Source organism: Acomys minous (assembly GCF_964271855.1).
Source record: "Acomys minous genome assembly, chromosome: 9".
Taxonomy (NCBI): Eukaryota; Metazoa; Chordata; class Mammalia; order Rodentia; family Muridae; genus Acomys; species Acomys minous.
This window is the reverse complement of record NC_140490.1, coordinates 75550403-75565645: the sequence shown is the minus strand read 5'-3', so window position 1 is coordinate 75565645 and position 15243 is coordinate 75550403. Positions and strand designations below refer to the sequence as shown.

Below are 15243 nucleotides of genomic sequence, written 5' to 3'. Positions count from 1 at the left end.
GAGTGTGGTTTGTGTGCTTGGGCTTGATTCTCCTCAGTGGAACTGGGGCCGATGAGGACAGAATATTAGCAACCCAGTAGGTTCTAGTCCTCATCAAAATTAAAAACAAAACAACCCACCAAGAAGGGGGTGTGCCCCCCACCCCAGTTTGTAGTTCATACTGGGCAACCTGCTGGGACCACCACTGCGCTTTCCAGAGCTGTCCTGTCAAGGACTCTGTGACGCGCGGACTCTTTGTGTGTCTGGTGGTATCTCAACACAAGCTTTATGTTTTGAGTCAGATTGGGAAGGTTAACCATTGTTTCTGAAGGATTGTGAGCTTCCCTTGTACTGTAAGCAAGCTAAACCTGTCTGAATAGAGTTTGATTTAACCAGGGGCAGAAGCCCTCGCGTAGGTTAGGGGGTGCTTTTTCTAGGGACGGGCAGCAAACTCCTCTTGCAGTAGAGAGAGGCTGTAGACCCACAGCTTTTGTTTATTCTTGTCCGATAGAGTAAAAGGCCTTTTAACTTTTCAAATTGGCACATCAATAGCATCCATAGCAAGCAGTAGCTGTCCGTGCATGCATGTTATAGTCAAGCTTATATAAATGTGTTGTTACACATTTCCAGATGCTAAGAACTGTGTGGTAGAGACGTCTTAGCCCTTGTGCATAAATTTCAGAACCTGGGGCTTTAGTGTACTGCACCATAAGAGCTCCAGGTAACAAATACCAATGAGAAAACCCCTGCACTCCCAGCACTTTATTTCAGCATATTTTCCAGAAGGAGAATATTGGAATTTGCTTCATTTGGCCAGTACATTCGCTGAAGCCATTTCCGTTGTGATCCTGTTCTGACAGGATGACAGAGCCGGGGCCCTAGTGGCAGTATCTTTGCTTCACCAGGCAGAGAAATGGCATTTTTTGCTCGTTCACTTCACTCCTAAACATGTGCTCTCAGCACCTCCGCCTCTCTCTGGGTCTGTTCCTCTTGCAGAGGAGGCAAGCCATGAGTACACAGAGTCTAACCTGTCAGAGCCAGTTCCCTGGAGCGTCCCAGAAGGATCTATTAGGGAAGGGCACAGTGCTGCAGAATTTTCCAGACTTGCCTTTCTAGACATGGCTTTCCTTGGGTTCCCAGGGGTGGTGAAATGTCTGTGTGTGGTGAGGATGAACTTACAGACAGGGCTCTCCGAGATCAAGTCCGTCAGGGAGCGTTGTGGAGTTTGCATTTGAGGAAAGCAAACCTTTTCCATGATCTCACTGCTCCCAAGGCCTGAGCTTGACGAAACCCTGACTGCTTTCCAGATGTCTAGGGCCAGATTTTTTCAGTTGTTGGATCCTCACTACACATAATTAATAAGGAGCCATGTGAAAAGGGAGCCCTAGCAGAAACCTGATCCTAAGTCTTGCCTCATGGAAAAGGCAAGTTGCCTTTAAATGCTGGAAATCGCTTTTCCTTGCCTGTGAGCCCCGTGGAAGCACACGCATAGGTATAAAGACTGACCTCCATCTCTCATGGCCATGCCTTTGGCCTTCCCTCTTACAGGCAGCTTTGCCATCTAGAGGCTCAAACCAGACAGATTCTGTTTTGTTTAATAATGAAACACTATGAAGTACAAAGTAAATTTTAAATGGTGCAGATAATATTTGTGTCTTTTGGAAAATAGAGTCATGGTTCAGTTGGCTGTTAAGAGGATTTTCTTCATGGGGGAAGCTAACGGCTGACCTTGTGTATTTGTGTGTGTGTGTGTGTGTGTGTGTGTGTGTGTGTGTGTGTGTGCATGTGTGTGTGTTTGTGTGTGTGCATGTGTGCTTCTTCATATGTGTGTTTGTGCATGTGTGCATGTGTGTGTTTATGCATATGTGTGTGTTATATTTGGCATCAAACCACGTCCTTGTGCATGATGAGCATTTGTTCTATCACTAAGCTGAAACCTCATCCGTTTTTTGAGACAGTGTCCTAAGCTGCTTTGAGCTAATAAATGTACCATAGGCCTTGAACTTATGACCCTTCTGGCTCAGCCTGTGATTTCTGGTATTACAGGTACCTACTACCACAGGTAGTTGTAACTAAGTGGCTAAGGCTAGCTCCTTTTTCCCCCTTTTAACAGAGTGCTATGAAATAGCTCCGAAGTCAATTTTCTTTGCTCAGCTAATTAGATAGTATTCTACCTGGATTTCACCATCCTGTGATATTAAGGTAAGAGTGATAAAGATTGGTTTATTCCTGACAATTTTTACCAGGGCACCTTGAGTTCATTTAAAACATTATGTTTCTTCACAAACATGAAGAACACGTGTATGTTACATATTGGAGATGCTCATCTCATGCATGTCTGTCTCTTCTGCTCTGTTTCCAGGCCTTCTGCCCTATCTAGTAGCCCGACGTATCCAGACCTGCCCTTCATTAGGATCTCCCCACACCGGAACCCCACGGCAGCTTCTGAGTCCCCCTTCAGCCCCCCACACCCCTACATCAACCCATACATGGACTACATCCGCTCCCTGCACAGCAGCCCCTCCCTCTCCATGATCTCAGCTGCCCGGGGGCTTAGTCCTACAGATGGTAAGTCTCCCACAAGTCCTCTTCCGAAGATCAACCATGGCTCTTGCATTCCCCTTGTGATGTTGTATAAAGCAGGTCCAGTGCACGGTAAGGTTTTCCCACATGGCAGCCACTAGGACAAGTGCTTTAAGTTCACATTTAATCCCAGCTTACAGCTCACACTGCTTCGGTGGGTGGTGGTGTCCATATTCTCGTGGAAGTGTAGCAGTTTAGAGAGGAAGTAAATAACTTAGGACTATGGGCGAGATCTTACTGACTCCCCTCCTTGCTCTGGGTGCTCCCTTCTTCTGCACTGCACACATGATCAGACAAGCCCTGCGGGTATCCCCAGGCCTGCGTGAGTTCCCGGGGTGCTTTGCCCATCTTCTAATGAATGTTCTTATGCTCTGTGCGATGGAAAGACACCTTTATATAGACATGGCTCTGAGGACACAGCTTGACAAACTCCCATGCCTATATTGTCTGGGGATCCTGATGAAACTGAAAGCTCTTGGGGCAAGAACAGCGTGGAGTTGGGGACCTGAGCCTTTGCTCTTATAAATGCTTCCAGGAGATGTGAATGCCGTTGGCCCATGGTGGGCCACACTCTAAGTAGCATAGAGCTTTGGGGAGGAAAAGGACCCCTTCAGCCCTTGAGCATGCCAAGAACAATGGGAAATGAGAAAGAGTTAGTCTTTATTACCGTAAAGCTTATTTTAGGCTTAAAATGTAGGCTTCATTTGCTAGTATTAACTTTACACACGATTTTGTACAATTGGAGCTGGTTATTCGTACCCTCCTGTCAAGTTACAACCTATTCCATAAGGCTTGGAAGGAAAGATTCACTGTGTCCTTCCATGTATGTACAAACCTTTGCCTACAACTGCCCAACTCTGCATTAAGACACAGAATTGCATAAGCCTTACGAATTGCTGATGGGGGTATGCATGCCTTACTGCAGAACACGGGCCACTGCTGGGGGCTGCAGGGTAAGAGGTTTGCTGTTTGCTATGACTTCCGCATCCCTAATCCTAACAGAGGTACTATATTCCGAGGTTGTCTGTGCACACTGGCCAGGGTACTACGCTTCTGAGGAAGTGTCTCTCCTCATGTATTTCCAGGAATATCCGTCATCTAGAAACAACTACTGTCCCTTATGTTTTCTTTTTAAGAATTCAGTGCAGTGAATATTTTTGTAGTGTAACCAAGGGATACATTTTCTCACTTCAGCAATATTCCCATCTAAAAAACCTGCAAAAGGTAAAACATGTTTGTTTTTATGCTTGGAATTTGATTTTTTTTTCTTCTTGGTAAAGGAAAGTGGTGAAAAATATCCATAAGGAAAACAGACAGGAGTGAGGAAGAAGCTCAGGGTGCAAGTGGAGTTGGACCTGTGTCTGACATGTAGAAACCTCACTGTTCACCTGGTTCTTGTGGTTACTTTATGGAAATCATGCTCACTGCCTGCATTTAATGACTGTGAATTAATATCCATTGATTGATTGGTGGGTCTGCCTTCCCCTTCCTGCCTCATGAGAGACTGTAATTAGGAACTATTTTAGTTACTTTTCTATGGCTATGAAGAGGCTCCATGGCCAGGGAAACTTTCAGGAACATGTACTGGGCCTTACAGTTTGATAGCGTATGACCCCCTCGCAGCAGGCAGGCAGGCATAGCAATGGAGCAGTAGCTGAGAGCTTCCTTATCCACAGGGAGGAGACAGAGAAAGAGAGCCAACTAGTAGTGGTGTAAGCCTTTGAAACCTTAAAGCTCACCTGAAATGTCACATTTCTTTCCAATAAGGCCACACCTCTCAGTCCTTCCCAAAAAGTTTCAGTCCTTATTCATTTTGGGGGACCATTCTCATTTAAACCACCACAGTACCCAGCCAAATAATTTCACTAATATTTTCCTCTTGTAGTCTAATATTTTCTATGTATCATGCATAAAAAGTATTGCATGTGGGCACCAATCAAAACATCTATTGCCAGGATTCTCCCTGTAGCTAGTCAAGGTAAACCTCCACTGCTCAAATGCGGTGCCTTAAGCACTTTACAAACATGACTTTACGTTTGGCTCCTAGCTACCTTCTTTGAATCCATATTTCTGAAAGTCTAGAGGCCACCCTCAGTACAGCCCCAATATCTTGCTGCTTTTGCACGTAAATTGGCAGGTGGAAACCAATTATTATCCTACTCGTATAACACTGACTCTTACCAGGAAATTGTCGCAGATTGATAGGTACATTTTCTTTTTGATTTTCTAGTGGGGGAAAAAATGAAAAAGAGAGCTTTTAAATTCTGGATCATGAAATTGCAGCTTATCATTCAGTTGTGTGTCATTAATGCTGTGCTGCCCTTTTTTCTCTCTTGTAAACTCCGACTTCTTGTGTTAGTGAGTGTTAACTCAGACACTCCTGTCAGGAGCCTAGGGAAGTATTTTAAGTATGTCTGGAAAGATATCACAGTTGTCTGAGTTGTCTCCTGTTGTAAGAAGTATGAACATACAGTAATTGTCTATCTGAAACTATTTTCTTTGCACGGGGAGGGAGTCAGTCGTGACCGTCTCCTTCCAGCCCATCATTTCTGGTACCAACGCGGGGACAAGTTGGTGTGTGTTAGACTCCCCATAAATCACACCGTCTAGTTGATGTCATTGCTTCCTTAGTGTATATGTGTCTGCTCTGTGATCCCAAAATGACAAAATTGCCTGAATGACACGTTCTTCGAACATGTCCCGTCTTAAGAGACACATGACTATATATGTCCTAATCATTTTGAACTCATGTTAATTTCTTTAAACGGAGAACAAAACTTTTTAAATGTATTTTATTACTTTTATTCCTCCAGTTTTCCTCTCAGATGAAGACACATTATACCAGTGAACGCAGACGTAGAACAGTGTCATTGCACGGAGTGGTAAAAAGCGTTGTGTTTGAAGGTTGAACCACAAGAGGACTGAGGATGCTTCCGAAAAGAGTGTCTGCTCGTCCTTCTTGTAACTGTCACTGTCCTGTTTCCTCTTGTAGCACCCCATGCTGGAGTGAGCCCCGCGGAGTACTATCACCAGATGGCCCTGCTGACAGGCCAGCGCAGCCCCTATGCTGACATCCTTCCCTCAGCTGCCACTGCCGGTGCGGGCGCCATCCACATGGAGTACCTTCATGCTATGGATAGTAAGTGACAAGCCTGGTTGCTGGCGTCCTGGAGGGGTAGTCAGAGCTAACTAGGAAATGGAGGGAAGGCGGCCCAGGTCAGGTGATGGGCTACATTTTCGATCTAAAGTAAGTTTCCACAGACGGAGCCAGCCTGAAATGACGTGTGCCTCCTGGAGAAATAAAATATGCATAGAATTGTAGTTTGGTGGCTGGACTAGAAATGTAGCTGATGAAGAAATCATCCTGCTCTGCTTTCTTGTGGTATGAAAATGAAGGAACAGATTTGTTACCTGGATGGACTTTACATGGCCACTCCACGGTTTCAAGGATTTTATCCTTTAGAAATTAAGCATTAAGAAAAAAATATCAAGAAACTGTAAGGCATGATTTATTTCCATTCACATACTCTTATATTAAGACACTGTGTTTCATGAAGACCCTATGTAGCTGTTAAGAACATAGAAGAAATCAGGAAGTTTTCCAGATTTTAGTACCTGGCAATGAAGGAAAGGAAAGACCGTTTGATTTGCATATCACTTGGGGGTACCTACAGGCACACTAGGATTCCTTTGGGTCACAGTGGGCCTATGATAATATCTTTTTAGATATGATAATATCTTTTTAGACAGAGCACTCATCTCTGAAAGGACCTGTTCAGTGAATAAGTGTGCTTTGGCAGGGTCTTGAAGAATTAAGCTAAAGCCTTGCCATGTCATAAGGCAGGTTTTTCTAGCAGTGGCGCTTAACACTTGCCTTTCAAGCTAGCGTCTGTTTGGAGTTATCCTTGTCAGGGGTGTGCTTTTGTTAATCTAGGCCTCAGATTTGTGAAATAAAGAGGATGGTCCACACAGGAATAAAAACTGACATCTGAGTCTGCTAATCAAAAGGGACCACTTTGGTGCACCCCCAAAGGAGTGTGGCCTGGTGCTGGCCTCTCTTGGGCAGCGTGTACCACCCACCAAGAGAAAGATCTGGGTCGCACCCTCTGTGGGGGTTCTGTTGTGGTTAGAATCAGTAGCATAAAGAGCTCAAGTTTCAGATTCATCATAACCACATTTCAATTAGCAATTGTTAGGGAGGGGCAGTTCACCGTTATTATGCAAATTAGTTATTTAAAAATCTGCAAATAAAGGATTAAAATAAGAAAGACTCCTTGGAAGGTCAGCCTGCGTTATTTCGCCTATTTGATAAGAATGTGTTTAGCCAGGCAGTGACTTTTTTTTTTATCTAAATAAAGGATGAAGCTACCCTTTTACTTTGTAAAAACTAATTAAAGGAATTTTAATTTGCCAGAGTCTATGGTAAATTGAGTGTCATTAAGTAGGAATTTAGATGTCCTATCATTCATCACATGAAAAGAAAGCTCCTCTTTCTCTGTCAGAAATTTTTATTAGAATAGAGAAACAAAAACAATTAACAGAAGCCAGGTTGGAGCAGTCTGTGCTGGAGCAGTAGGAAGGCTCTGGCTGGGCTTGTGGGGTGATGGTAGCGCGCTCACCTAGCACCTGGAAGGCTTTGTGTTCTATTTCTACCTCTGCAAAATTGGCATGTGCCGTGACTCGCGAGGGATGACTTGACACAGAAGGAAAAGTACTTGGTGTAACACAGAGACTAAGCAGGTCTATTCATAACTCTGATAGCTCTTGCCTGGAGCCTGTAATTCCCATAAGAAGCATCCTGGACAAGGGTGGGGAGCTGGAGGGGTCGGGAAGGCAGGGACTCCTGAAGTACATGCTGTACATATGACCAGAAACTGACTTAACAGTGCTATTCTCAGAGACAGAAAGGGGGAACATTTTCCAGCCAGCCTTTTGTGACCTGAAGAGTTTGACGAGAAGGTCTTCCTAGGCTCTGGGCCCCGATTTTGAATAATGTATGGTAGATATAAAGCTTCCTGTGTTTCATAGCATCAGATTACATCACCTCCTGCGTCACTTCCGGTTAGAAGGCTGGGGTCAAACTTGAGCATCTCTACCAAAGTCAGTTGTGGCAAGGATGAAGAATGACTTCCTTATCTTGCCATGTCTGAGTCCCACGGTAAATGGCTACTGCGAAGGGTTATGGTCTGTCCTTTCGATTGTCTGGAAATGACAAGTATTTCTCCACTAAAACCTTTCATGATGAAATTAGCTTATTGCAGTGAGTAAATGTAAAGTAGTTACGTTCAAGGCATAATAAAAACAAGATGCCCATTTAGGTAGTAGAAGTGCACAGAGAGTGGGATTACCATCCGTACTTACACTGAGAAGGCACCGTGCTTGTCATTCAGAGTGGTGGGACAGGGTTGTGCATGGACGGTGTCGCCACTTTCTGCTGCTGTTTATAGTTGTGAGATCAACTGTAAGGGCTTCCATAGTCAGCTCTTCTGTTTCGTTAATTTATCTCAGAGCATGGTGGATTGTTGTTACCTTGTCTGAGATCTGTTGTGGTCTGCTTTCTTCTTCTCCTCCTCCTCCTCCTCTTCCTCCTCCTCCTCCTCTTCCTCCTCCTCCTCCTCCTTCTTCTTTTCCTGTGCAGCCCTGGCTGTCCTGGAATTGACTTTGTAGACCAGGCTGGCCTCAAACTCACAGAGATCCACCTGCCTCTGCCTCCCCCAGTGCTGGGATTTCAGGAGTGCGCCACCATGCCACCATTTAGTTTTGTAAATAAGGCAAATTTGCCATGTCCCTGTAAGCTCTGAAGTATAAAATCTTCTATTTGTACTTTAAATGAATAATAATTGATTTGCTTCTTATCTGGCAAGACACCCTTCTCATCTCCTCATTGAGCTTGTAAACTGACCTTCCAAAGATGGGGTAGACCAATGGCCAACATTCTTTGCTGTGCCCCAAGACCAAGACCTTGACATCTAACAAATTTGAGTGCAAATTCTATTTAATTGTGAACCTTCAGGTAGAAACCACTGTATTGAGTGGCCATGGGCTTAGGTGGAGGTACTAACCTCCAGATTAAGAAGTTGTCAACGGGTTTTTCGTGAAGTTTAAAGACTGGTAGTTCTTTAATGGAAAAGAAAGGTCCATTTCAATGTCATTAGGCAAGTCAGGCCTCGTTAGCATGCTTGCACGGTTTATGCCACACCCCCCTTGGGAAGTTTAGAAACCACCACCATCAACAACATAGAATATATATTCTTAGGTGAGGAGGCTTTTAGGAAACGAACCCTCCCTCTTGACACCTCTGAAACCAAGACCGTGTGTGACAGGACTGCTCTGTGCACGCGAAGGACTTGGCAGCAGTCTGGCCTCTTCCCACTAGATGTCCATAGTACGCCCTGAACCGTGACAGCCAGAGGCTTTCTGATGACTCGCGGGGTACAAAATCACCCCAAAGTGAATACAATGAGTTCAGGGCAGTGCGTTTATAAGTTGCTTTCCTGATGCTGTACGTTTATGGGGAGCATTTAACTGTTGGAGTCACGGAGAAAGGCAAAATTGCTTATTTTAGCATGCTTTCATTCTTTTTTTTTTTTTTTGCCATTCAACTCACTGCCTTAAAATGGTGTGTATTAGAGTTGAGAGGGCACTCATTGTGTTGCAGCTCTGGGAACCTCTGTCTTTGTCGCTCGTGGTGAATTAATGATGGGAATATCTAAGCAGCTGTCAGATTCATAAATCATTAGAAATGAGAAGGATAACACATAAAAGTCTCTCCCTTTTGTTGAGCAATTTATCATTTTGCCTGCACATTAATAAACAGCGCTCCTCTGTGGTAAGCCCCTGGAAGATAAATATTTTGCTCTAATTTCTTCAATTGTCACCAGTAGATCACGAGGGGGAGGAGAGATGCTTGTCACCACACATTGCCAACTTCTTGTCCTTCTCCTTTTTGCACAGAGAAGCGGCAGTCAATAGTGTATAGATTCTGGCTGTAGGTAATCAAGTTCTGTTTTGTTTTGTTTCTGTAACAGGCACCAGATTTCCCAGCCCCAGGCTGTCAGCCAGGCCCAGCCGAAAACGCACACTGTCTATATCGCCACTGTCGGATCATAGCTTTGACCTTCAGACCATGATAAGAACATCTCCTAACTCCTTGGTCACAATTCTCAATAATTCCCGTAGCAGCTCTTCAGCAAGTGGTTCCTATGGGCACTTATCGGCAAGCGCTATCAGGTGCGTATTTTCCTGAATCCGTTATGTGTCTTTGTCATGAAGTGTCGGTGCTCAAATGAACCAGCAGTCCTTTTGCAGTCCCAGTGGTCTGAGAGGAAGAAAGAAGCAACAGGCTGCTTACCATACCAGAATTCAGGTCAAGTACCTCAACAGTGGGCCAGAATTAATTTATTAGTATCCATTAGTCAGTGGCTCTTATGTGGCAGTTTTTCAGTTATGATGAGATGCACTTCTTTGAGAATGAGAATTTGAGATCTTTTAATTCAGGTCTTGTTTTGCAAATAGTTATGTAGAGTAAAAACTAACTCTGCCTGGTTGCCCAGTGTGTGGACAAAAGACAAAGACAGACAAAGTTACCGTACTGCTCTCAAGGGAGAGGGACACTTTGGGAATGCAGAAGACTTCAGAACAGTGTTTTTAGCTCGGCAGAAAACCAATGTACAGGGTTTGGGGTCCCACTGGGCCAGTCACTAGAGAGTTAACAGGAAATCTAGTAAAGACATATTTATTTATATATTTTTAATTATATATTTCCAGCTTACTTTTCCCCCCAACTTTCTTTTAAAGATAAAAACTTTGACCATCTTTGCTGAACATTGAAGCAATTTTAAACATGCCCTTACATGAATGCACAGGATATAAAAATGGCTATTATAAAAATACTTCTTGGTGCTGGAGTGATGGCTCAGAAGTTAAGAACACTGTCTGTTCTTCCTGAGTTCAATTCCCAGCAAACCACATGGTGGTTCACAACCATCTGTAATGAAATCTGGTGCCCTCTTCTGGTGTGTAGGCATACATTTGAGCAGAATACTGTATACATACATAATAAATGAATAAATAAAAAAAAATACTTCTTATTGCTAATGATCAGATTGGGACTGGCATCCCAGAATACAGATGGAACATCCTGAATCCATGCTAAGATTTTGTTAGATAGTCTACTGCTCCATCAGCTGGTTGCTTTGCTTTAGCCAGGCTAGTTCTAAGTGATAGCTGCAGATCTTACCAGGATTCTAATAGTTAACTAAATAATGCTGGTGTAATCCTTAGCCCTCATTTTCCTTACTATTTCCACCGTGGTCTAAGAATTCACTCACCAGCAATCTTGGAATTGTGGTTCTGTGGCTGTGGACGGTTCCTCATTTTGAGAGTACATACTAGTGAGGCTGGCTGATGACAGCACTTGGGAGGAGGAAACATCAGGCCAGCTTCTGCTACATAGTGTCTTGTCCAGCTTGGGCTACTGAACATTCTGTCAAAAATATAAACAAACAAACAAAATAAAACCCCAAGAAGGCACAGTAAATAAATGGAACATAGAACCTAATGGCTCTTTTCTCTAGCCTTGCTTTTAGTAAGTAAAAATATATTTTTTTCTTTTCTCTAAATGGGCAAGAGCTCTAGTTATCCATTGATGGGTTTTCCATGTGACTTTACATGTTTGGATAACATCAGCAGTTCAAAAAATACAAATAAATAAAATAGTACTGCCTCCATTTGTATTAAGTATAATTAATACCATTTTCCACTAGAACATTTTTCAGTGCAGTTGTGATGCTTTTCTGGTTCAATTATCAGCAATTCTTATTGGCAGGGAAGTTAGTATTATAATAAACCATGATTTTCCTTTTTTGCTGTGCTTTCATATGACTGATAAGAAGTGGGAATATGGAATGAAGCAAATGCCTGCTCACATGACTATAGTCAGCACATAGTGTAGGGTTTGGAGTGTCTCAGGTAGCGATGTGTAACCGGCACATAGGTCTAAGGTGTCTCAGGATCCGCTAGTAAAGTTACAAGTGTAGGCTTTGGGTGTTTGTCTGTAATCAGATCCCAGCCTTAGCCCTAATTTGCATATTTAACAGCTGCAGGTAAGACATCCAGTGTGTCTGAAAGGGTCATGTTTTATTAAAGGTGATATGGGTCCATAGTGGGACAAAATTTCTTCCTCATTTGGTAAAGTTGAAAGAGAAATGACCCTGCATTGTACTTCTAAGAGACAGTACCACTGGCCTGGTGTGCTACATCAGTGATATGTCAGCCTGTTGCTCCCTTTCCAACCAGTGGCAGTTTGTTCCTGTTCTTCTGGCATCTTCTACCATAAACTATATCTTAATTTGCTGAGAATTTGGAGTTATGTGGCTTGGCTAAAGCATCTATGTAGAAATGTCACATACTGCGACATCCACACAAATGATAGTCACACAAACCATTTTGTGGGGAGGTGGTAGTGCCAGAGATTGAACTCAGGACCTTGGCTGTGCTAAGCAGGTGCTCTACCACTGAGCTACACCTTTAGCCCAGAATTACTTTGTGAACAGTTCTTTCTTCTCTTAGTTATTCCTACTTGTTTGCTGTATGTTTTACAGTGTCTTAGGATTCAGGATAGAGTGTGCCACATAAATGTCCAAGTACCCAGCATCTTCATGATGTCTTACATCTGTTGTGAGAAGGAGGCACCACACTTCACAGGCTGCTGGCACCCTGACTTACAATGATCATTTCATTAAAAGTGGCAAAAGATTTAAAGACAGTGAGGTCTCAAAAGATCTTGTGGCAGTCAGGTGACCCAGGGCCACGTCCCATATTCATTTTCTTTCTAGCCTTGAGTTATTTTCATGCACATCTGTAGGTCTCGACCTTTTCCAACCCTACTTTATTTGAGGTTCTTTTACGCTCATACCTCCCTTCCAACCCACCTACCTTAGATAGAAGAGAAAAGAGGTTAATGGGAACAGGAGGAGTAGACATTTTTGGAGCGATTCACCTCCCATGTAGCCAGCAGAATCTCAGCAGACCAGCAATTCCACCAAAGTTGCTGCTGGAACCTGGAACAGCAGCCGGAACCTAGAGCCTCGAAGCGTTCTCTGGAGCGATTCTCTCTTGGAGCAATGAACAGCCAAACAATACCAAGACCCAAAAAGCCCCCTCCTGTCTTGGGCTCATATATGTGTGTCCTCTCAGAGTCTGTGCTAAGATGAGCCCCATGCACGAGGTGGTTCATCTTCTAGTGGACAAACATCACCTGTTCTCTCACTGTTCCCCATCTCATAGTTGGAACCAAAACAAAAACATGGGTACATCCACTACACCTATCCTTTCTCTCCTAATGGGTCACCTTAGTCTCTGGTACACATTAGTTCAGACAGTATGTCTTTTACAGAGAAAGTAGTCCAGTACGTGATGAGCTGCCATGTGCTGTTATAATGTAGTAATTGTACTAATGGGTACATCATCTCCACTTGCCAGAGGAACTTTGGTGTGTTGCTGGTCCTCGGCCTAAATAAAACAACTCAGAAAAAGTCAAGTGGGGACCAGAAAATGGCAGGGAAAGGAAAGATGCGTGTGGACATCCTCAGGGCAGATGCCTTTTTGAAGGGGAACAATACAAGAAAACCTGAGCAGGAAGTACATTTGATGTCTGCATTGAACTGGATGTGAGGACAGACACACGGAAGGAGGAAGCTGGACAGTTCCACACACTTGGTGGGGACCAGTGCCACCAGCGTTCCAGTGCTCAGTGCTTCACCCCAAACACACCTGACTTTCACAGTTTTCCAGTGCCTATTCACTATTAATGGTGGCAGTGCATAGGCTAGGAATGTCATTTTAAGTTGGTAAGGATGCTGTTAGGCAATAAAGTGATCATTCAGGTACCAGTTGGACTCCATCTTCCTGAGGTGGAGCAGAGCACCAGAACTGGTCACTCACATCTCTGCACCACTGTTGTCCTCTCCCATTGACAGGGCACCACAGGTGGTTACTGAATGAGTAAATTAAGGAGGTCCCCCCAACAGGGAACAGTGAGAATACCCTTCACCCCTTTTCAGTGAGTGATTCTGGTTTTCCAGAAGTTAAGATCTATTTGGATGTTACTCTGCAGTCCCACAGATTGACTATGTTACACATAAGTGTACTTAATGCATACATAGATACATTATATCTAGGAACAGAGACAGAGAAGCTGATAGAAAACAAAGGCTTAAAATTACGAATGCCTGTCTTGTTGATGTATTATTTTTGTATTTTTAAAATAATCTTTAAAAATACAAGAACTCTGAAAAAAATCTGTTGGTGCATTGACCATAGCACTTAGGTCCATCAGACGGGGTATGTATCTCAAGCCCCTTTTATCCCATAGCTGCTGCCACTAAAAAACAAACAAACAAACAAAACAAAACAAACAAAAACAAAACCCATATTATAAAATATTTCTTTTAAAGAAATTCTAAGTTCTCCTTCACTTAAAGGTTTCCACTGGAGACTCCAGCATCAAGCAGCATGGTCCTCAATCCACAATTAAACCGGACGTTGTAAGTCACTCATTACTTACACTGGACTGAAAAGGTCCTGCCAACCCCATCCCCCCAGACACTGAGCCATCATGGGAAGAGAAGGCATTTCACATGACCCTCCTCTTCTCCCAATGCAAATTGGGTGGAGAATGACTTGGAAGCACATGCCCCATACACCAGTGTGGCTTTTTCACTGTCAGTTCAGTGGTAACGTAAAGACGGCTTCCTCAAAGGCTGTTTAAGATCTGGCACGGTTAGGGGAATCATCTCCCTAAACGTTATATTTCTTGTTCTACCGTACCAATCACCCACAAATGTCCAACCTCACAGTTCTCGCAAGCTGTCCTATTGTCTGTCCAGGCAAGCTTGGCCTGGTGACTCTTGTGCCCTCTGCCCTCTCTTTTGTACACACTCATCCTTTGCTGGTGTAAGAACCTTGTAGAATAAAGGATGCGTTTTCCAGGTGTATGGAAGCTGCCTGATGGGAGGTAGGAACGAGTGTAGGTTCTCTGGCTGTGTGCAGCTCATGGGAGCAAATGTCTTGCTTATACTAGAGACACAAAAATTATGAGGTGCCCTTTCTTCCTCCTTAATATTAGTCAAGTAGTTAATAGTATCTTCTTAAAGAGGCAGTTCTCTTTGAATTATTCATTCCCTCAACAAGCTGGGTGCAGGCAGTGGCTGCTGAATGAGCAAGTGAGAGCCTCACCTTCCTGGAACTTGCAGGAAGAAATGACTCTAAGTGGAGATGAATAAATGAGCGGGTGGTTGAATAAGCTTGCTTGATTGCTGGCCATTGCTGTAGAGATGACCCGGGTACCAGGAAGCTGAGACCCTGTAAGATGATGGGAGCCACCCTAGGAAAAGCTTTCTGCACCTGTCTAAGAAGAATGCTGAGCATGTAGATCCCAGGATGGGGGGAGTAGGCCATCTGAAGAACTGGTACTGGACCAGAGGACCAGAAGACAGTCAAGTAAGGGCAGGACAGGCAGGGCACAAGCTTGAGGACTTAGACAGAGCTAGGTTATGCAAAGTCTAAGACCAATGCAGAAAGAACAGTGGGAAGCTTCAGAGACTCTGGCGGGCTAGTGATGGCTGTGAAGACATGCTCAAAGGGGTGAGGGGGCTGTCAAAAGCCTGTACTTAGCAGTCT

The 15243-nt window shown here is 43.8% G+C and overlaps 1 protein-coding gene and 1 long non-coding RNA gene across 6 annotated transcripts in view; one reads left to right on the top strand and one right to left on the bottom strand.

Moving 5' to 3' along the window:
- Nucleotides 1–15243, top strand: part of GLI3 (GLI family zinc finger 3) — a 276887-nt gene that overhangs the window by 188495 nt on the left and 73149 nt on the right. For all 5 annotated transcript variants that reach the window (XM_084796219.1, XM_084796220.1, XM_084796222.1 and 2 more), the window contains exons 5-7: nucleotides 2342–2547; nucleotides 5555–5701; nucleotides 9591–9792. In XM_084796219.1, the coding sequence (XP_084652345.1) occupies nucleotides 2342–2547; nucleotides 5555–5701; nucleotides 9591–9792 (555 nt within the window). The remainder of the gene's footprint in view (nucleotides 1–2341; nucleotides 2548–5554; nucleotides 5702–9590; nucleotides 9793–15243) is intronic.
- Nucleotides 9772–13151, bottom strand: LOC311605573. Its single transcript, XR_014782017.1, has 3 exons — nucleotides 12499–13151; nucleotides 10893–11047; nucleotides 9772–9880 (listed from the first exon to the last, which is right to left on the bottom strand). It is a non-coding gene; the product is annotated as an uncharacterized lncRNA (long non-coding RNA).